The sequence below is a fragment of the Podospora pseudopauciseta genome, chromosome 1, assembly GCF_035222475.1.
Source record: "Podospora pseudopauciseta strain CBS 411.78 chromosome 1, whole genome shotgun sequence".
NCBI lineage: Eukaryota > Fungi > Ascomycota > Sordariomycetes > Sordariales > Podosporaceae > Podospora > Podospora pseudopauciseta.
This window is the reverse complement of record NC_085892.1, coordinates 8,208,868-8,230,408: the sequence shown is the minus strand read 5'-3', so window position 1 is coordinate 8,230,408 and position 21,541 is coordinate 8,208,868. Positions and strand designations below refer to the sequence as shown.

Genomic DNA, 21,541 nt, shown 5'->3' with positions numbered 1-21,541 from the left:
CCCCATAACAGTGCCAGACGACACATGAATATTTGATCAGGTCTTCGGTTGTTACCATTCAGCCGGTGCAATCCTTGACGATGATTGGCCAATCCATGATGAGCAGCAGCCGGGGATCTTGTCCCCCGCCCAGAGCCTTCCCATCAGCATACCCATTCTCTACACATCACCCCAGCCTTCTATGTTTTGTTAGAACTGCTTCAGATGCTAGCGCCAACAAAAATTCACTTCACATTTTTCGCCCTCCTGCTGTGCGCCCACCTCAGTTCAATCGAGTCCCAAGACTGAGCTCACCCGTCACAACTTGCAAGTTGTGTCATGTTACCAGGCCAACACCGTGCTGACTCAGCATTTCCATAGGCTAGCTGACAAATTCTTGGGTCTTTTCGCTTTGAACTCCTGAGAAATGGTGTTGAATCCTCGTTCCCCTTGCTCATCACGATGCGGGTGGTCCGTACTAGTCGCCCGGCCGCCATTCCCGGACCTCCCATCCCGAGCCGATGTCACCCCCGTCTCCTCGCGTAAGTGGGACAGCAATATAGCCTGCAGCGGAATAGTATTCCCTGTACCGGGTGAATGGGACGATAGATTGCCCAGCAAAGGGTTGCTGGGCACATAAAATGCTTGTCATGGCCCCGTTGTCGATGTTTCTATTGGCGTTGCTGTTTTGTCCTCTCGCGCACACGTCATCCAACGGCTAGCCATGCGGTTTTCTATCATTCTCGCCGGCGCCTCTGCCTCTATTGCGGCCGCCAGCCGTGGCCGCAAGTCCTTCGATAATCTGGTCGCCTTTGGCGACAGTTATACCGACAACGGCCGTCTAGGCTACTACATCAACAATGGCGGGCAAGCACCTCCCCCGGGCCAGTATCACTCGGTGTCAAACACGACGGCTAGCGGTGGTCTCACATGGGCTCAGTTTGCGGCCCAGGATGCTGGTGCCAGGCTCATCGACTATGCTGTCAGCGGCGCGACATGCTCCAACAAGATCGTCGAGCGTGATTTTGCTTTCATCGGCCGGTCATTCCCTTCAGTGCTAGAAGATGAGATCCCATCTTTCACAGCAGATGTCAAGTTCAAGTCCATCTTCCCTAACCGGACACCCGAGAATACGGTGTATGCCCTGTGGATCGGAACCAACGACCTCGGTTTCGATGCCTTCCTTTCTGACTCCCAAGCTCCCGGGACCACGATTTCCGACTTTGTGGACTGCATCTGGTCCGTCTTTGATACCATCTACAAGACGGGAGGCCGACGGTTCGTTCTGCTGAACGAAGCCCCTCTTGAGCTCTCGCCGCTGTACGCACACCCGGACAATGGTGGGACTGGAGACAGCCAGTTCTGGAACACCAAGACGAACTACAACGTCACACAGTACGGCCAAAAGATCAAGCAATACACTACAAACGTCAACACTATCTTTGACTACGGCGTCCCATTTCAAGTGGCCATCAAGTCGCGTTGGCCAAAGGCAACTTTTGACCTCTTCGATGTTCACAGCTTGTTGGTCGACATTTACAACCAACCACAGAGCTTCTTGGACGCTCCCTACAACGTAACGGGCTATTACCGCCATTGCTCGTCGACTGGGGGTGACTGTGTCGACCAGACAGCTCTCGGTGGCCTGTCTGGTTTCTTGTGGTACGATGAATTGCATCCTTCGACCAAGACAGGTGAGCTGAGCCCCTACCATTTGAGGGTCATACATGTGCTAATTCTGTTGTATAGATGAAATCATTGCGGATCACTTCCTTGATGTTGTTTCAGGAAAGTCCAAATACGGGACCCGGTATGGAAGGAAGTAAAGGACGAAAGGACAAAACGCAGAGGAGCACCAAATGCATACTTGTATATCCAATGATCCTCATCAGGAGAGAATGGTTAATCAAACATGACAATTGTAAACGATCAATTCAATGAGGAGAGAGGTGTGAGAGGGCACTATGTACCCACCAAGACCGATGAACAGCTGGCTACAGGGTACCAGCACCCTCAGGCACGATGCCTACCTCGCTGGCTTGTAATGCAACTTGAACGTTTAAAATGAAGCCAAAACCAACTACCTAACTCTTGTTTGGTCAGCATTCACCTGCTTACGAAGACAAGACTCGAGAGGCGATTAGGGTCGTCCAGATGATCCATATATGTTATTCTCAAGCATAAGATAGTAGCACTCTTAGCATCCAGATCTGCGGCCTTTCGAGCTCAGATCACACAACCTTGACCTTCAAGTCCAAGTTATGTACATCTGTCCTGGTGGAGTGTGGGGCTATTCTCGGTGATGTCTGTCTTGGTGGATGCAGAAGTGTCCACATTTAGGGTCGCACAAAAGACGAATCTGGATTAGCGTGGCTGTTGTCTGAAGGTTGGGCCCACACTTTTGGGGCCCTTGCCGTGTGCCGTTCGGGTCCCGTGATTTCGCAACACGCAAAACTTTCAGGTTTCCCCCTCTCCGAACACCCGTCGCCCACAGGACGCCCGCCTGCCACCCAGCGCGACCGATACGCAAAGAACAGCCATTCCTAGCAGCCATTTGCCCTACATAAACTTATTTTTACTTTAACCTTTGTGCTTCGGGCAGCGCCCCCCCTTTTTCTGGCGTCGGACCTACAGTTGCCCAATCCCCCGGTTTCCCTCGTTACCTATCTCCGGTTGCTTGTCCCCCCCAGTGCCACCTCTCAGGGGTTAAGGAGGGATCTCTCTATCAGTCTCGTCCCAAAAAGGATCGCGACACACAGGTGGGCATAGACCAACCTGGAATCCCATATCGGCCCTGTCCATCGCATCTTTGTCTGGCGGTTCAGACGTTTGATAGCCTGTCTACCCGTAGCAATTCCGCGCCTCCCCACTGGCCAGCTGGTCTTTGCTTGGGTGCTGCCTCTTGGTATTGTTGGGGCACAGCGGCAGACGCGCAGAGAAGCTCTCGGATTGCCCACCCAATCCCCATCCGCTCTCGATCGCGTTCGTTATTACATACCATCTCATCCTGACTGAGCTGCCTGGTCGGCTCCGCGCTTTGCGTTAGAGACATACCTGCCGTCACATCCCAGCCGTACACATCTCGGTGGACTGGGGACCCAGGTACTTGCTGTCACAAGTCTGTCGTTAACGGAGAAAGATACCAAAAGTTGGAAGTTCATGTTGATGGCCCTACCCCACACCGGCAGCCGCAACCACTGATCTGGTCCACGACACGTCTATCGCCGTTCCATCCGCCGCCCAGTCCGCTCACGTTTCCCCTGGCATACCCCCCTCGGGAAGTCTCCTCTGTCGCCTTGCCCTGTTTCTTGGCTCGAGTCTCCTCAGCCTGATAGAAAGTTATGTACTCAGCTCAGTATGGCTTTAACGGCGCCCCACCGCAGGGCGCGCAATTGCAGCCTTCACCAAACCAGGGACAGCAGCAGCAACAACAACAACAACAACAACAGCAGCAGCAACAGCAGATGATGTATAACGCGCAACAGCAGCAGCAGCAGCAACAACAGCAACAACAATTCCCCATACAACAGGGTCAGGGCGGCCCGTTTCCTGGAGGTCACAATAACCCGGCCATGATGGGAGGTGCTGGTCCTGCAGGAATGATGCAGAATGCCGCCATGCCGCACATTGGTGCCAATGGTCAGAGTAAGCCCCCCTTTTATGCCTTTCCTACGTATGACGTCCAGCCACCCGTCAGTCTGGCAAACTTTCCTTCTCTGCCCGTTTCCTTGTCGTCTTTGTCCTACCCGACAGAGACCTTCGCGCGTGGTGACCTGAGAGCCATGGCTCAGCAGTTGCCGCAACGCCTCTCGACATCCGAAGCCCATTCCGTGTCACTCCCACACTCATACACTGCCAACCTACCATTCACTCTTCATGTCACCACGGAGACTGACGCCAGTAACGCGACAGTGGCTTACCAGGCCCCCTTTACGTCCTCGCCGTACGGGGCTGGAATACCTTCTTCAGCAGCCCCTCAGCCGCAGCTTCCAGCCAACTTTATGATGGGCGGGCCGATGAACCAATATCAGCTGAATGCTGGTCTTCAGCAACAGCAACAGCAACAACAGCAACCTATGATGCAGCGTATGCATCCAAACCGCCCGAATGCAGGCGGGATGCCCACCTCAACTCCTCAGCGTCCTTTCAACCCGTCGCAAAACACACCGGCTACTTCAATGGCTTCCCAGCCAACTCAATATGGTACTCCTCAGCAGACACAGAGCAACTCACGGAGTCAGACGCCCACGAATCCACCACAGGGACAGCAGGGACAACCGCCATCTCAACAATCGAGTCAGCCATCCCAGCCTCTCCCACCACAGCAACAACAACAACAAGTCCAAACCCAAGTCCAGCCTCAGGCTCAAGTTCAATCTCAAACTCCACAGCCACCATCCCATCAGTTACAACAGCCCCAGCAGCCGCCAACACCACAGCAACAACAGCAGCAGCAACAGCAGCCGTCCCAAGCACAGCAGCAGCAGCAGCCACCCCAAGGTCAACCGCAGCAGCAGCAGTCTGGCTCAGCAGCCATGACGCCTCAAACGCCAACCTTTCCCGCTAATGGACAGGGTCAACAAGTAAATGGTACTTCGAGGTTGTCAACGCCTCAAAGTCCCGGTGGAGACCCGCAGGACAAAGAGCGGGTCAAGATTCTTTTCGACATCAATACGGAACTGCTCTACGAATCCATGCAGCTGTCCAACGCCCAGCTCGAATTGAAGAAGGAAGCACAATCGGCTCCGGAAGCTGGAGTAGATTATGCTGAGCAGGAACGGCTGGTGAAGGAAGACTACAACCAGTATGTTACCCTTGGGCAGACCGCAAGGAGTTGATCTAACCTGTTGTTGCCCAGCTGCATGAAGAGGCTTCAAGTAAACTTCCAATATCAATCATCCATCCAAAGAAACCCAGCTACTGCCGTTTTCCCGGCTCCTTTCTTGACAGCCCCACCACTTAGTACGACCCTGAAGCTTAAATTACCCCCGGCTTCTCCAGACGATGTACTAGAACGACCGCTGGATCCAAGCGCCGATCGTCTTCAGAGAATTGAGGGACTCAAGCAACTCTATGCTAAGCTTCAGGCACTCTTTCCTGGTGTCGACCCTAAAAGAGAGCAACCAGGTTCTCAAGCGTCACCAGCTATGAGGCCGGGTTTCAATCCTGCTGCTCCTGGCGTGATCCCCAACGGGCAACTTAATGTGTATGCTCGAGCGCAAGCACAGGCTCAAGCCCAAACACAAGCTCAAGGCCCAGGCCAAGCTACAGGATTTGGCTCGAACCACAGCAGCCCTGCTCCTGGTCCGACGGCTTACAGGACACCGCAGATGGCCAACAGCCCAGGCCCTCTTTTGCAAACCCAGCCTGCTGGCCAGTGACGCGAGCTAGGAACCAAAGCTGTACGATTGTGATGTGATAGGTGTTGAGGGGGGCGTGTACCAGGCGCAAAGTTATACCGTGGGTCAAAGAAAGAGCAGGCCGGGGTATATATCAGCATGACAGCATGTCCACGGTTGCGTGTCCGGATCCTCTCCACATGTGTTCCCTATTTTCTGTTGCGATCATGTCTTGGATCAATAGTGTAAAGCGCCAGTTGCAAATGGTGTTTTGGGAGTAAAACCGATCTTTTGGCGGAGTTTGAACACGGCGGAATGCGAAGTGGGCAAAGGAGTGGGTTGGTTATGTGTATTTCTGTAATCATAAGCTGTGCGTATTCATGGGACAGGACGTTATAGACAATGAGAAGCAGGGGCGTTCGACGACTCGACTGTTATAGATCTATATAATAGTATGGGTGGTATTTTTTGCCAACCTTGCCGACCACTGCTGTGGAGGGGCCAGATTGGACATTTGTTTTTAAAGGCCTCGGCGATCTCTCATCGGGACCATCATTGCTTGTGAATAATCCCCGAGATCCAGTCACGCAACGTGGGAACATTACACATGTCATCCGATGTCTGAGCCCAAGACTACGTCTCCTCCTACACTCTTGACTTGTGCGGCAAATGCGGTCAAGGGCCAGGCCCGATGAACAAAGGCCACCAAAGAGGAACCCGAATTTTGGTTGCGGGGACGTTTGACTGCACTGGGCTTGTTACTCGGTGGCCTTCAGCGACCCGTTGTTCATATTTGGCTGTACCTTGGGACAGCCGGAGGGGAAGAAGAGTAGCGGTGGAATCTGCAGTTGGCACATCGCGAGTCTTGAAGCCAAAGATGCGAGTTGGTCCGCCTGCAGCATGCATGCATGAGCGGGATGAAAGCTTCCCTTTCCCAGCCGCCTACTCTGATTGGTAGCAGTTTGGTAGCTCACCGGTTCTCAACGGCAGCCATTGGATGATATTTTTTTTCTTTGTGTTCGGGAGCAGGAGCTCCCTTCTCCAACAGAACTGTGCTGCCCGAATAAATTTGGGCCACATTAATAGGGAGGCACAATTATGGCACGACAACAAAACCCCTGACTGGTGAGTGGTGATGATAAGGTCTCAATCGAGGAATCACCCTTTATGAAATGGCAGCCAATTCATAATGCCCCGCTGTCGCGCTTCCCCATTGGACCAGTGAGAGAGCGCGCCTGGACCAGGGAAGAAGAAAGCATCCAATCATCTTGCATTGATCCATGAAATCCAGGGGTTCGGGGGTCTTGCCTCTTCGCCAAGTTGAGCCGGGCCACCACGGTTCGCAGTTGATCCCATTTCGATTCGATCGTGAGCGGCTGCTCTGCTCCTGCCTCCCTCTCGAGCTCACATCGTGTCGTTATCGCCGCTCTCCACTCGCCATATCTCGTCGCTCCTTTCTAGTGCCGGTCCTCTCTGGCGAAAGCTTCTGAAGCTTTAGGCTCCGCTGCTGCTGTGTTTACCAAGTGTTGCAGGCGTGGGGAGCGGGTCACCTTGTGATCGCACAGTACTGTTTCAGCATCGTCGGCCCCCTCGATGAAACTTCAAAGAACAGCTAGAGCCCCATCAACAGTGTCGCGTGCCAAGAAGCAGGCCAATTCGGAGTCTTGAAGATCTCGACCGACTCTCCCACTTCTCACGCGGTCTCGCCTTCCCGCCCTGTCGCCCATTGCAAAGCCATCCCTGCCGTACCGTGCCCCCCTTCAGTCTCTATTCTTTCCCTATTCAAGCTTCGACGTCCGCCTCCGAACTCTTCTGGAACAAGAAGCAAGGCCGAACAAACAAGAAACTTTGGGAGGAACCAGGGACAGCCGAGACCAAACGGCGGCAAAGCCGAGAAAAGGAACCTAATCACTAATTCCTAATCATACGAAACGAACAAACGAGGCCTTGGGGGTAGTTGGTACCTTTTTTTTTTTTTTTTGTTGTTGTTGTTGTTGTTGTTGTTGGCCATTCACCAACTGGAAGTTTTGGGGGCATATTCACAGGGAAGAGCCGCTTTTCCTCGGAACGGACCAGGGACAGCACCATTGAGCGACTCTTTTCGGTTTTGGGCTAGATAATTGGCCAAATATTTCCTTCCTGTCTTTTGGAACTTGGAACAATTGCACCAGCTTGTGGGAGATCAGGAGGGTCGAGGCTTCGGGATGGAGCTCGACCGAATCGAGGGAGATGAGCAGCAGCGGCTGCCGAGCACGCGGAAGATTATGAAGCCAGCCATGGCGACTACGCCGACGACGAACGAGACGGGCCACGAGCGAACCACCTCCGAGCCGATCCCTCTCGAGATGCAGGAAAAGGCACGAGACCACGACTCGCTCGTGACAGTTCGCCTTTCCGAACCCCCTTCCCTGACGGTGAATACAGCCGTCCCGCCGAGCACAATCCCTCCTCGCTATGATGCCGAGTACGCCCCGAGCAAGACCATGGCCGAAACACTGAACGAGGAGGACGATGACGATGACGATAGTGAATCGGAGATATTCGAACCCGATACTCGCAAGAAGAAGGGACCCAGCTTGCAAGATGAGCTGGGCGAAGCTGAGGAGGGACGCTCGGATGATGTTGCCAATGATTCGAGGTCGAGTTCTGGCTCCGACGCGGTTGATTGGGACAAACTTCAGGCGACAGAAGATATGGAGGCTAGAAACAAACAGAACGCACAAGCGGTAGGTGCAAAGCCGAATCACAAAGAGTCCCAGGAAACGAGCGACTTGCACCGAGCAACGAGGATCAAATTCTCCCGTGTCTTTGGACTGTCTCACCGTCCCACACCGTCCTACTGTCTCATCACAGCTACATCTCTTTTTGCACTGTTTTGCTCGAGGCTAACACAAGACTTTCTTTCTACAGTCCACCGCCTCGCTGCTTGCTCGGCTGGAACAAGAAAACAACAGAATCGCGACCAATCCGAAGAGCATCAAGGTCAAGATCATTGAGCGACAGCAACACTTGCGAGAGAGCCACCCGAGACCGCCCTCGATGGCACAGCTTCGGAAAATGGTCACCGGGCCGACCCCTCCAGCCCTCCGGTATTCGACGTTGCCGCCGACGCCCATGACCGAGCTTGAGTTCTACCTCGCCTTGGTCAAAGACCCTCAGCAAACGGCTGCTCGCCTGCCAACTCTGTTGTCCAACAAGGTCAGGAAGGGCATCCCACCGCCGCTGCGGGGTGTTGTCTGGCAGAGCATGGCCGGCGCCCGCGACAGTGCCCTGGAAGAGGTTTTCGAACGGTTGTCTGGCGAGTCTAGCCCCTATGAGGGCGTCATCAGCAAGGATCTTGGACGAAGCTTTCCAGGTGTGGACATGTTTAGGGATCCCGAAGGCGACGGCCAACGAATGCTCGGTCGGGTACTCAAGTGCTTCAGTCTCTATGACACCAAGATTGGGTACTGCCAAGGGCTCGCCTTTCTGGTCGGCCCCTTGCTCATGCACATGGGCGACAAGCAGGCATTCTGTGTTCTGGTCAGGTAAGGGAACAGGAATCGTACCGATTCGTCCGGAGTATTTGGACTAACTAAGGCACTCAAAACTAGGTTGATGGAGAACTACGATCTGCGCCATTGTTTCGTTCCCGATTTGTCAGGGCTGCATGTCCGCATCTACCAATTCAGAGAGCTGCTGCGCCAGCATCTGCCCACTCTGTCGACGCATCTGGACGAGTTGCAAGTCGAACCCGCCTATGTTTCACAGTGGTTCCTCTCCTTCTTCGCCGTAACGTGCCCCCTGCCCATGCTGTTTCGCATCTACGATGTGATCTTTGCCGAGGGGGCGTCAGAGACCATCATGCGAGTCGCCTTGTCGCTCATGCGCAAGAACCAGGCGCGCATTCTGGCCTGCACCGAGCTCGAGGACGTGATGCATCTGCTCCTATCGCGCGGGCTATGGGACTGCTACAACTACAACGCCGACGAGTTTGTCCAGGATTTTGTTGCGCTCTCTGAAATTGTCACCAAGGCCCGGTTGGCAGCCTTGGAGCAGGGGTACAGAGAAGCTAACCTTAGCCCAAGCGCCAATCCCCGTGCCACAGATGCAACAGCGCAACAGGTGTCGGATGTTACCACCGCAGCCTCCCGTTTTCTGGGTCGCCTGTGGGCTTCCTCTTCAACACCGCGATTTGCCACGTTTGCGGCAGCCGCCTCCGCATCCAGCAACACCAGTACTGCTAACACCACTACCAACACGCTCAATCCCGGCCTGGGCGCCGTGTCGCGTCCGTTGAGCATGCTTCGGCGAAGCACGTCGAAGCAGAGCCTGGCATCCACCCTCAACTCGATGGAGGTTGGCTCGTCCACTACTTCATCTGCCGCTAGCGTCCTCAGCTCCGTATCTACCGAAGCAACGTCCGTCTCGCGGGACAGCTCCGCTGACGATTCAACCGTGACGGGCGCGCCGCAAAAGACATCGCCCGCCGTCTTCTCGAGCGGCGCCAATAACAGCAAGGAGGACAAGCAACTTCACAGCCAGATTGAAGACTTGCTCACAGCCCTTAGCGAACTGCAACGGAACCATGCCTTGTTGGCCAGCCAGCTACAAAAGGAAAAGGAAGACCGCGATGAGGACAGAAAAGCAGTGCGGTCGTTGCTGGACGGCCTGCGCAAAAAGGCGGGCGCCGAGGATTCGGCGGCATTGTCGTCCAGTGTCGATAGCGAGGACACCATTCGAGATGCCTCGACTGAGCCAACCTCGGAAGAGGGTGAAGAGACAGTCAAGCCCACCTCGGAGGAGCTATCCGACCTGCTCGATATCGTCGAGCTTCGCTTCAGCGACTCGGTGGTCAACCGACGGTCGTCCATGGCGCAGACCAAATCACAACTTCGAGACGAGCTGGCTCGAGCGAAAGAACAGTTATCCCACGAGGTGTCCAGGTCACGAGAGCACGAACGCAAGATTCATGAAGCGGAGCAGGAGGTCTCCTCTCTGAAAGAGCAACTGAGGGAGAGCCACACACATGTCCGAACTTTACATCAGGAGAAGCAGCGCCTCGAGCGGCAGATACATGGCATGCGGACCAGGGCGTCCGACACGCCAGCCTCTAACGCGACCAGTGCCGAGTGGTTCCCCCAGATTGGTACGGCAGCGGGTACAAGTGGTCTCCGCGAGCTCAAGCTGGGACGCAGCAGGTCCACCCCATCCCACCCGCCCAACTACAACAAGCGAGCGTCGTCGATGACGATGCAGAAGAAGCCCAACCGGGACTCGGCCGGTTCCACCCTGAACGTCGTGGCTCCTCCCCCACCCCCGCCTATCCCAACCAGCGAGAGTGATGCCCTTCTGCTTGAGCTCGCGGCGGCGAAGACGGCCGAAGCTGTCGCCAAACAGGAAGCCGAGGAGGCGAGGCAGAAGCTGGAGCAGCTCCGGAAGGCCTTTGGGCTGGCTCCGGGCGAGACACCACCAGCGCTGCAGAGGAACCACAGCACGGCAGACGGTGGGGGGCCAGCGGCAGCAGCTATGGGCATGTTTGGTCGGCTTACTGGGACGACCGGATCGACGTCTGTGCCTGCTCCTGGCGAGTCCCCTCAGAAGGCTGCCATGGCGCCTGCTGCCACCAATGCTACGGGCGGCGGCGGTTTCTGGGGCTGGAGGAGGTGAGCTGGCTAAGATGAATGTGATACACTGGCTGGCTTGCTGTTTTGAGAGTGGTGGTGTTTCATGGCTGATGATTTTCTATTGCTGGGCTTTATTCTAATGAGCATGTCTCCATGACCTAGAAGGCATGGGGAGGCGGTTATGTTGTGTTTTTGGTTTTCCTTCTATTACACCTCATTTGGAGGCGCTTGGGCGCAAGTTTTCTCTTTTGGGCACATATAATTTGATGGTTTCGTGTTACTGCTTCGGTGGATTTCAGGAGGGGCATATGCCATATATGCAGTTAAGAACAATAGCTGTCCACAGGCGAGGCGGAGAAGGTTGTGTTTATTGAAACAATATGAGATACCAGTAGTTTATGGGTTGTGGGTTGCTGTTGTGGTATGTTGAGTTTGCACAAACAGAGGGGAAGTCGGTGAATGCAGGGTGGGGCATCAAGGGAGTAGAGATGAGAATGACAGGTATATAAGCCTGAGTATAGTGTATAGCGTACCCACTACTGCTTAAATCAGCAAGCATTAGAAGAGGAACTGAGGGCTTTGTTTCCCGTGAAAGTAGCTGGCTATGCTGCACCACTAGCATAAAATTGCTGATGAAGATGCATAGGCCACTTGTTTCTCAAGAAAGCCTTCCGGTGTAAACTGCTTTATATTTAAATGTTGACTTTGACCATATCAGGAGGTGGTGAGGCTATTCACAGGTGGATCTGTGCATCCAAAGTGGGTTATGCACAAGCATCCCTGCAGTAGACAAGAAAAGCTAACTTGATTCACCTGCGTCAAGTCCCTTCTCTCTTGCTGAAGATCCCGTTGACGTGAGCAGGTTTAAGAAAAGCGAGGTTACGTTGCAGGTTTTGATGTTGATGGAGGTAACCGGCTGAGACGCTTGGCTGCACTGGAAATCCCTCTTTTATTTTTTGGGTCGTTTGAGTTGGTGTGGTGTTGTCAGCGGTGTCGTGTGCTTGTGTGCTCTCACCCACGTCATCGGTTATCGGAGCTGGGGGTGTGTGGACGTTCTGGAAGAAGCAAGAAGAAGAGAGTGGATTTTTGAGGGGCAGTCAAGGATGCTGCCGGGGCGAAACGGCGCGTCAAAGTGGGAAAAAATAGCATGTGAAATCCATTATGGGCTAGAACTCGAAGGGCACAAGCAGGCCAAGAGACACGTACCGAAGAGAGGGACAGGGGACAAGGGATAAGAGAGTGAGCCAAGGCACGTCAGGGTGCTACGCTAGAGTTGGATGCAAAATTGTTCTTAGTCAAGGGGCTTATCGCAGTGGTGAGGAAGATGGAATACAGGAAGAAAGAACAAAGACAGGAGGGAATATCATTATCTGTTGTGTGATCGCAGGTAGCTGAAAAGATACCGACAGTGCAAAATTGAACGAATGTGGGAGATCGGGAAGCTCGTTGATAGGCTGGCGGGCTATCCTGTTTTTGGAGGGAGGCTGCTGGCAATGATCTCATCATCTTGAGGTGGTGCTTGCGTGCCGCCGACTGTTTGAAGGGAAAAAGAATTGGTGGGGCAGAGCTGTGCCAAAACTGCCTGCAGTGCCCCTCTATGCTATCATATCCAAGCTCTAGTGTGTCTGCTATCAGAGAGCATCGGGACGGATCAGTCGGTGCACCGTGTGCGAAGAGGCAGCGACTTGGAAGCAAGCCCTGGTGTCTCGAGCTCCTCCCACTCGCGTCATTCCTCCACCTTGGCTTTCCCTCTTCCTCTAAATTCATCTTGCCATCCTCAAATCGTCTCCTGGAACCCCCAATCCAAAAGACATCATTCTGCCACAAGGAAATTACACCACTCACCAACAGCTTTGTTGTAGTCTACACCTCCTACCGACTTCCTCAGCGCACACAACCACTTGTGGGTTTTCTCCGTCGCCTGCCAGTCGAAAGCTCCCCTCCAACGGTTCCCGACTCCCAGAATTTGTCTCTCGACAGTTGCCAAACTACCAATAATCCCCGCCCAACGACATCATATCCATCAAAAATGGCTGACATTTCGAACGGACATGCGAACGGGAATGCCAGCGTGGATGCCCTTAAGAACAGTAAGGTTCGTACGAAGCTCTTCCTTTTCTTCTGCTGCCTTAATCAGTCCGCCCAAAGATACCCAGCTAACACGAGCCCCGGTGTTTCACAGCTCCACGACAGCCGATACCTCTTCGCCTGTGACCTAAACTGACGATAACTGCTGCAGACCTTGCTGCCACCTACAACAATGTTACCAGCGGTACGATAAGCTGCACATCACCTAATCCTCACATGCAAATGCTGACGTCGACTTTTCTGCAGGCCCTGTAGCTCAGAACATCAAGGCCGAGGGCGCGAGAACCACGGATGAGCTTTCCAACTTGGCCAACTCTCGCCGCGCTCCTTCGTACACCGCGGCTACTGGCCAGCCCTTGACTCATTACCACTCCTTCTTCTCGGAGCTGTTGTCATGGAAGAATCCTCGTACGTTCAAGTGGGATCCACCAACGAGATATAAAGCTGTACTGATGAAGGCTCTTAGGCGCCTCTGGAATTGCCTACCTCACAATCATCTCGTTCATCTTCTCGGTTAGATACCTGGATGTTCTCCGATGGGGTCTCAAGCTCACATGGATGGCCCTCGGTGTTACCATTGCCGCCGAGATCGCCGGAAAAGCCATTTTGAACAATGGCTTTGCTACCCAGCTCCGCCCTCGCAAGTACTACACTGTTCCCCGAGAGACACTTGATGCCGTTATTGGCGACGTCAACGAACTTATCAACTTTGGTGTGATCGAGTCCCAACGCATCCTTTTCGCTGAGAACATCTGGGCTTCCGCTGCTGTAAGTTCCCCTTGGCGATTGAGCTTATATTTTCGGCTCTCGGTGCTGTAGACTCGGAGCTCTTTGCTAACTCGTCCCGCTAGGTTGCCCTCGGCGCCTTCATCTCGTATTACTTGGTCAAGGTTGTCCCGTACTGGGGTCTTGCTCTCATCGCCACCTCCGTCATCTTCTTCGCCCCTCTCATTTACACCACCAACCAGGAGCTTATCGACAGCCAGATCCAGCACGCTGGTGAGATTATCAATGACCAGACCGAGCAGATCCGCTCCTTGGTCCAGAAGAACACCGAGCAAGCCACCCAGGTTACCAAGCAGTACATGGGCGACTACACCGCCAAGGCTCAGTCCTTGATCAAGGGTGCTGTTGGTCAGGAGAATGGCCACAAATCCGAGCTCAAGCCGACTGACTTCCCCGTCGCTCCCAAGGAGGACATCAAGTCAGAGCCTATTGCTCCCCCTACCAAGGCCGGTGAGGAGGAGCCTTTGATCGCTGCTTAAGTGAGCAAGGCTTCCTTCGACAATCATTCGCGCTTCCTCTGCCTTGTTGAGCCAGATGAGTGACAAAAAAACAGAAATCCGATCAAGCCTGTGGCAAACTTTTATGGCGCGGTACGGGGCATGGAATGGCTGGACGGTACAAAGACTGCCACTTTTTCTTTTAATGGGATCATGGGATGGTGCGAGACTGCTTTTTTCTCAGTAGTTTTCGATATGCTATTGTTTTTATTCCCGGTTTATGTTTTCTTTTGGGGGCTATTGGGATGAGGAGGGACGTTGAATCCACGAATGCGTTCCCCTGTTTTGTTGTTATGAGTAGTTATGAACCTAGGGTTTCCTGGCAAAAATGACATGGGGGGTAACCGGGTGTTGGTTGTAATACAAGTACGTTTTTGTTATATCTGTTGCACACCCACCCGGTATCAGCGAGTTTGATGCGCGCAAATAACGACATTCTGTATTTTCTACTGGTATTACATTTTTATTATATCGTGAGTGAATGACTGGCAGGTGTGCGTAGACGATAACGACTGTGATGACGGAAGATGATCTCTGAAGTGCTCCCCTGAACGCCTGTTGTTGTACAGCTTCAAGCCAAAGTGCAAATTAGATGCTTGATACGCCCTAAATCCCCCCAACTCCGGTGACGATGCATAGTGGCGAATGACGGTAGATAGATAACGAAAGAACGAGCTCAGACAGCTCCAGCCGTCTCTCTGAAGGGCTCTACTGCTGCTGCTGGTAATACTCTTTGCTCGGCCTCCCGTCGTTCACCGGCTGACCGAGATACGTGTCATCCTGCTGGTGCATCTGCCCCTGGGGCTGCCCGCCAAAATCCACCTGCTGCATCTGGTCCTGTCCGTCCTGGGCGCCGTAGTAGCTCCCCCGCTCAGAAGGCGGGTAGTTCCCCTGCATGATGGGGTACTGGCCTCTGGCAACGTGCTTTTGCTCGTCGAGGTCGGAGTCTGTCTCTGAGCGGTCGCCGCTGACGTGGCGGGACTTGTACCAGGCGTAGGCGAGCGTGGCGAACCCGAGGGTGGAGAGGACGGCGGCGGCCCAGATGAGGAAGTAGAGGCCCGGAGAGGTCGCGGCCGAGAGGCCGAACTTGGCGCCGTCTTCGTTGACGGCGTTTTTGATCTTTTCGGCGGCGGCGGTGAGACCGAGGGTGCCGATCCCGGCGAGGAACCAGCCGATTCCGAAGCAGACGAGGGTCGGCAGGATGAGGGCTGTCTCGCGGGCGGCGAGGGCGGGGACGAAGGCGGAGGCGAGGGCGGCGGTCGAGCCTAGGAACGCCAGGGCGAGGAAGACGACGGAGGTGAGGAAGAAGAAGCCCATCGCCGCGAGGGCGCGGGGGATGAGGTCCAGGGCGTCCTGGATGGTGTCGATCAGGCCGACGTCGCTGAGCTTGAACTTGAAGGGGCCGACGTTGAGGGAGGCGTCGAGGGATTTGGAGAGGTCGGTCTGCTCGACGACGAACTTTTTGGTGCACTTTTCCACGTTCGGCTCCGCGGCCGGGTCGGAGAAGAGGGGCGCGTACATGCCTTCGCACATGGCGCCGATGTGGATGGAGTAGTACTCCTTGAGGCCGATGGCTTTGGCGACGCTGCCGAGGGCCTTGTCGACGAGGTCCTGGCCGAGCCGGACGGCCTTGTCGGCGATTTCAGCACCCTTTTCGCAGGCTGCGCCGACGCCGTCGCCGACTTTGTCCGAGGCGCCGTTGAGGGCCTTTTTGGCGTCTTCTTCGGCCTTCCTGCCGCCGAAAGCACCGGCGAGACCACCGGCTACGTTGCCGAGAGCGTTGCCCGCGTCCGTGACGGCGTTGTCGGCTTTGTCACAGCCGCCTTGGGCGGCTTCTTGGACGTTGGGGGCCTTGATGAGGTTTTTGCCAAAGGTAGACATGTTGAACTTGGGGGTGTTTGGTCAGTAACCTTATTCAGGGGGGGAGGGAGATATAGGGGTACAGTTTGACATACGTTAATCACACTCAACCCTTCAATATAATTCGGTGAGCTTCCTGCCGACAAGGCAACGGCCAAAAAAACAAAAGCGAAAAAGGAGCACACGACAGGCGCAACCTTGAGAACCATGCCCACCATCCCACCATCACCACCTGCACCGAAGCCTCTCATTTTGTCTGAACTGAAAAGGAACGTAAGTAAATCGGGAACCTGCCCCTGATCTTTTGAATGGCAAAGTCAAGGAACGACTGGCACGGAAGTGCAAAGGAATGAAAAATAAAGCCTCTAGGGCTGTGAAGAAACGCGAAGAGGTAGAAAGGAAAGGAAGTTGTTGACGTCTTCAACAACGGATAGTGAAGTACACCAAAAAAAAAAAAGGAGAGAGAGAGAGAGAGAGAGAGAGACGGAGAGAATTGAAACCTGTAGGATGAGATCAGCTAATATACAGCGTCAGCATCACCTGGCCCGCCAGGTTCAAGCAAAGTGGTAGTCTATAGCTGGCTATTCTCAGTTCCAAAGGCGGGTACACTCTGGTCCAGGGAACGTGCAGGAACAAAACAGATGCGGGCTGCGGGCTGCGGGCTGCGGGCTGCGGTCGTGGCTGAGAGGTCGGCCATGATGGTCATATGAGGCTCTTGGTATGAGACGATGACGGTGATGATCTGCAAGGATTGTAAACAAAGGAAACAACAGGACTTGGGGGGACGGGTGCCAGCCAAAAGAAAGGGATCATCTAATGTCCATCCCCAGCCATAGACACCTTGTGTGACGCCCGGCATAAGACCCCATCAGGTGGCCTGAGGTTGGGGTTAGGAGGTGGTCGGGTTTTTACCATGGCTAGAGAGACTTTTGTAAGTTTGAGAGAATCGACAAAGAAACATATGTGGGTAAACCCGGGGTCAAAGCTGTGCCCTCCTGTGCCCTCCAAAGTTGGGGTCGACGACAGCCTGACCAATGAGAAAATCGTGGTGCTTGTGAGAAGTGCATAGCTCTCCAACTGCCGCTTCGTGAGGCGCATGGCCGCCCGTTTCCCACCAACTTCTCAAAACCGCCATTTGTCTTTGCCGAGTTTTGCTGTTGGGTCGTGGGCCGGACACCGACCCAGAATCGCGGCCGGCCCCACATTCCCCCGACCGAGACTCTATTGGCTTTGGTTGATCGGTCTCGGCAGGGGTCCGAAGTGGGTGGAGCTCCAAGCCGAGCCTGTAAGGAATTCTGCGAAACAGTTTGCAATCGACTTTCGAACGTAAAAAATCAGGCCAAAACATTTGAGTGAACATAGACTTGGAGTATTCAAATCGTGAAATGTCATTATATGTGCAGAAACGACGCTATAGTACAGTCAAGAAAGCCAATCCATCATATCCTCCCACACTCTATAGCTTGGGCAAGCTGACGAGCTGGGCGTTGCCCCTCTTGATGACGGCAACGGCATCGTTGACAAACTCGTCAACGATCTCCTTGGCTGACTTCTCCTCGTTGACAACGGCGGCACACTTGCCCATAAGGTGGGGCATGAGGGAGTCAAGAAGGTCATCAACATCAACCTCGGCGTTGTCGGGGGTTGAGGCAGCAACGAGGCCGATCTTCTTGAGGTCGGCAATCGATGGGACCTCACCAGCCATGAGCTTATCGAGGTCGACCTCGTGGGGGATCTTGCCCTTGGCGAGGCACTGCTTCAACTCGGAAACACGGTCCTCCTCCCAGTTAACAATGTAGGGGTTGGCGCGGACACGCATGGGGCGACCGGTGAAGATGGTGGTGCGGATGTTGTCATCGAAGCCCGAGGTGCGGACGGCCTCCTTGTGGGCCTTGGGGGCACCAGCCTCCTTGGAGAGGACGAAACGGGTACCAACCCAGACACCGCTGGCGCCCATCATGAGCGCAGAGGCGAGGAGCTGACCGTTCCAGATACCACCGGCGGCAACAACCTGGACGGGCTTGCCAGTCAATGGGGACTTGTGGCCCTTGACGAGCTGAGCAACGGTGGGGATAAGGACGGTGGTGGGGGTGTCACCGGTGTGGCCACCACCCTCGCCACCCTGAGCGCAGATGATATCGACACCGAGGTCGAGGCACTTCTTGACGTGCTTGGGGTGGCCGATCATGTTCATGTAGAGGATGCCGTTCTTGTGGAGCTTCTCGACGACGTGCTTGGGGGGGACGCCGACGGCGGAAACGAAGAGCTTGGCGCCGGACTCGATGATGATGTCAATCAACTCGTCAAGCTTGCCCTTGGTGTAATCGTAGCTGAAAAAGCGCAAAGGGTCAGCAAGAGAGAAGAGGAATGAATGGTCTGTCGGCGCCTGGGGAATGGTCTTACTTGGTCTTGCGGGCGTTGCCGCCAACCTGGGGAAGAAGGAGATCGACACCGAAGGGAGCCTTCTTGTCGTTAAGGTGCTTCTTGATCTCATCGATCTGCTCCCTGAGCATCTCGGGGGTGTAGCTGATACCACCGAGGACACCCATACCGCCGGCATTGGTGACAGCCGCCGCCAGCTTGGGGCCAGCGGCGACGTTCATGCCGGCGAGGAGGATGGGGTGCTTGATCCCGAAGAGATCGGTGATGTCGGTGCGAATCTGCTCTACAAAGTGAAAACCTCACGTTAGCGCCCAGTTGGTCGTTCGAATGCGCCAAGGGGAGAGCCGGTGTGCGCGGGGTGATTCAGGTTCGAGGTGAACTTACGAGGAGAGGCCATGATGACTGATGTGAATACTCCAAAACGGGAAATGGTAGAATAAGTGTTGGTGAAAAAGAAAAAGGTTAAAAATCTCGCTGCTGAAAAACAAAAAAGACACAAGACGAAGCACGAGGAAGAAGGCCAGTTATCAATCAGTTGGATCTGTGGAGGCACACGCATCTTGGAATCCGGGGTACGCTGAGCCTTGGCCACGATCACCGCCGTGCCGAGGTTGCCCGCGCCCCTACGCTAAGCTTTATTAGGCGATCATGGGAACGCTGGGGGTACTCGGCTGCGCGACCGAACTGCGGAGGTCGAAGACAGACCGAGGCATCGGTTCAGTTTGTCCTCGTTGAAACTGTCATTCTCAAGTCACCCGGCAAGCCAAGGCATGGTTAATTTTATTATAGCGAACATTGACACTTGAAAGGCCTTGATCAACAACGACCAGGCCAGACGTTTCAACGGCGACGGTTGCACGTAGGAGAGTTTCACGGTCACAGTCAACAGGTGATGGTTCCCACATGTCTGGCTCGCCTTCGATGACATCGGATGTTCCCGAGTCCCTGTTGCTGGTTCCTCTGTTCGCCGCCCCCTGGAATTCCATCCACGGGGCGTCGGAAACCTTCAGGCCCGGCGCGCTGGTAATTAAGTGCATGACCCGGAGTTGAACCCGAGACACCACCACATCCGCCTGTTGGCTGTTGTTCCAATGACACAGCTGAGAATCCTTAAACGGATAAGGTCAACCGCGCCTTCAACCCTAACCCTTTCCGCATTTCTTCGGTGGAGACTCCGAAGGTCGGGTCTGGAGCAACTCACAGAGCCACTTCTCGACTTCGGTCGGTGACTTCACTGCGGCAGAATATGAAGAGCTTCACACGTATCGCCGCAGGGTCATTGAGACAACCCCGACAAAGTTTACCTAGTGCCAGACATGTATGCCATTCCTGCCAGAACCTGCGCCTAAGCAGGATTGAACAGCGGCAATTTTCCCAGACAGCACCGTCTTTAACAGATTCGTTCGGCTTCAAAAAATATACTCTCCCGCGCAGCTTTAAGCCCAAGGAAGTAAACCTGCCTGCCAAGATGGCCAGCCCGCCTCCCCCAGATCCGGCGCGGAAGCGGCTGGCATATATCGCCCTGGGAAGCAACTTGGGGGATCGTATTGGCTGGATAGAAAAGGCCTGCGCCGAGCTGGATGCGCGGGGCATCAAGGTCAAGCGCACAAGCAGCCTGTGGGAGACGGAGCCCATGTATGTGCTAGACCAGGATAGATTCGTCAATGGTGCCTGTGAGGTACGTCTGGTCTCCGACCCCCGTTATACCAATCAGACCCGCAACTAAAAGAAAACCTCAGGTTGAGACAACTCTTGAGCCACTTGCCCTTCTGGATGCTCTCCAAGATATCGAGAACTCCCTTGGTCGCAAAAAGATCATTGACAAGGGCCCGCGTAACATTGACCTCGATATCCTTCTCTATGACAACACCAAGTTCAACCATGAGCGCCTCACAATTCCTCACATTGGAATCCCGGAAAGGGAGTTTGTCTTGAAGCCTCTTGCTGAGTAAGTCCTGTTTTGACCGTTTTATCTTGGCACGAACCCTTGACTTACAACGGTTCCCTAGACTTATCCCCGACAAGCCTCTGGACCCCGACCGACCATGGACCCTAACCCGGGACTTACTTGATGCCCTGCCTTCTTCTACTACTCCTATCACCACTATGACCCCGTTGTCAGCACACCACCCCCCCATCATGGCTCTCAATCCAGCCCGGAAAACACACGTCATGGGCATCCTCAACATGACCCCTGACTCCTTTTCTGATGGCGGCCAAAACACATCCCTTGAGGAGCAAACTTTGATCTCCAACATACGATCCTTCTTGGACGCAGGCGCCACCATGATTGACGTTGGCGGGCAGTCAACCGCCCCTAACTGCCCCGAGGTTTCAGTAGAGGAAGAGCTCAACCGAGTGCTCCCGGCTATCAAGCTCATCCGCTCTCATTTCTCAGATAGGCCGGTGCTCATTAGTGTGGACACCTACCGAGCATCTGTCGCCGAGGCTGCCGTTGCCGCCGGCGCTGATATTGTGAACGATGTCTCTGGTGGAAGCATGGACCCGGAGATGTTGCCTACTGTTGCGAGGTTGGGGACAACCATCTGTCTGATGCACATGAGGGGGACACCGGCGACGATGAACAATCTTGCTGAGTACCCTGATTCTGAAGGAGGGCTCATCGGCGGGATTGCTAAGGAACTGGTGGAGAGGGTAGCGGCTGCCGAGACGGCTGGTGTTAGACGATGGAGGATCGTGCTTGACCCTGGGTTAGGCTTCGCCAAGGTTGGCTGGCAAAATGTCGATGTGCTGAGGCACTTGGATGAGCTCAGGTTCTGGCCTGGGTTGCAAGGTCTGCCGTGGCTTGTCGGGTCCAGCAGGAAGAGCTTCATTGGGAGGGTGACAGGCGTACCGACGCCGAAGGAGAGAATATGGGGCACGGCCGCGACAGTTGCGGCTGCTGTTCAAGGAGGAGCGGACGTGGTGAGGGTCCATGATGTCAGGGAGATGGCGCAGGTGGTAGCGATGGCGGATGCTATCTGGCGGTATTGATTCTGGGATA

At 54.5% G+C, this 21,541-nt stretch overlaps 7 protein-coding genes across 7 annotated transcripts; 5 read left to right on the top strand and 2 right to left on the bottom strand.

The window, feature by feature from the left end:
- Nucleotides 1–652: 652 nt before the first annotated feature.
- Nucleotides 653–1,903, top strand: QC763_122580 (uncharacterized protein). Its single transcript, XM_062908822.1, has 2 exons — nt 653–1,673; nt 1,729–1,903. The coding sequence occupies exons 1-2, from the start codon at nt 704–706 to the stop codon at nt 1,803–1,805; spliced, it is 1,047 nt and encodes a 348-aa protein (XP_062771974.1). The 5' UTR covers nt 653–703; the 3' UTR covers nt 1,806–1,903.
- Nucleotides 1,904–3,698: 1,795 nt separating this feature from the next.
- Nucleotides 3,699–5,748, top strand: QC763_0026490 (uncharacterized protein). Its single transcript, XM_062905461.1, has 2 exons — nt 3,699–4,783; nt 4,838–5,748. The coding sequence occupies exons 1-2, from the start codon at nt 3,762–3,764 to the stop codon at nt 5,358–5,360; spliced, it is 1,545 nt and encodes a 514-aa protein (XP_062771973.1). The 5' UTR covers nt 3,699–3,761; the 3' UTR covers nt 5,361–5,748.
- Nucleotides 5,749–7,522: 1,774 nt separating this feature from the next.
- On the top strand, nt 7,523–10,967 carry QC763_122560 (uncharacterized protein; the record flags this gene model as incomplete). The annotated part of the gene is made up of 3 exons (XM_062908821.1): nt 7,523–8,044; nt 8,229–8,845; nt 8,912–10,967. 3 exons carry the CDS (start codon nt 7,523–7,525, stop codon nt 10,965–10,967), a joined length of 3,195 nt encoding a protein of 1,064 aa, XP_062771972.1.
- Nucleotides 10,968–12,045: 1,078 nt separating this feature from the next.
- On the top strand, nt 12,046–14,675 carry QC763_122550 (uncharacterized protein). The gene is made up of 5 exons (XM_062908820.1): nt 12,046–13,014; nt 13,164–13,196; nt 13,259–13,420; nt 13,479–13,780; nt 13,864–14,675. The coding sequence occupies exons 1-5, from the start codon at nt 12,522–12,524 to the stop codon at nt 14,275–14,277; spliced, it is 1,404 nt and encodes a 467-aa protein (XP_062771971.1). The 5' UTR covers nt 12,046–12,521; the 3' UTR covers nt 14,278–14,675.
- A 328-nt stretch (nt 14,676–15,003) lies between these two features.
- On the bottom strand, nt 15,004–16,406 carry QC763_122540 (uncharacterized protein; the record flags this gene model as incomplete). Its single annotated transcript, XM_062908819.1, has 2 exons — nt 15,004–16,182; nt 16,251–16,406. 2 exons carry the CDS (start codon nt 16,404–16,406, stop codon nt 15,004–15,006), a joined length of 1,335 nt encoding a protein of 444 aa, XP_062771970.1.
- Nucleotides 16,407–17,479: 1,073 nt separating this feature from the next.
- QC763_122530 (uncharacterized protein) lies at nt 17,480–19,483 on the bottom strand. The gene is made up of 3 exons (XM_062908818.1): nt 18,922–19,483; nt 18,559–18,820; nt 17,480–18,485 (listed from the first exon to the last, which is right to left on the bottom strand). Exons 1-3 carry the CDS (start codon nt 19,094–19,096, stop codon nt 17,612–17,614), a joined length of 1,311 nt encoding a protein of 436 aa, XP_062771969.1. The 5' UTR covers nt 19,097–19,483; the 3' UTR covers nt 17,480–17,611.
- Nucleotides 19,307–21,531, top strand: FOL1 (trifunctional dihydropteroate synthetase; the record flags this gene model as incomplete). Its single annotated transcript, XM_062908817.1, has 3 exons — nt 19,307–20,215; nt 20,277–20,485; nt 20,547–21,531. Exons 1-3 carry the CDS (start codon nt 19,784–19,786, stop codon nt 21,529–21,531), a joined length of 1,626 nt encoding a protein of 541 aa, XP_062771968.1. The 5' UTR covers nt 19,307–19,783.
- Nucleotides 21,532–21,541: the final 10 nt, after the last annotated feature.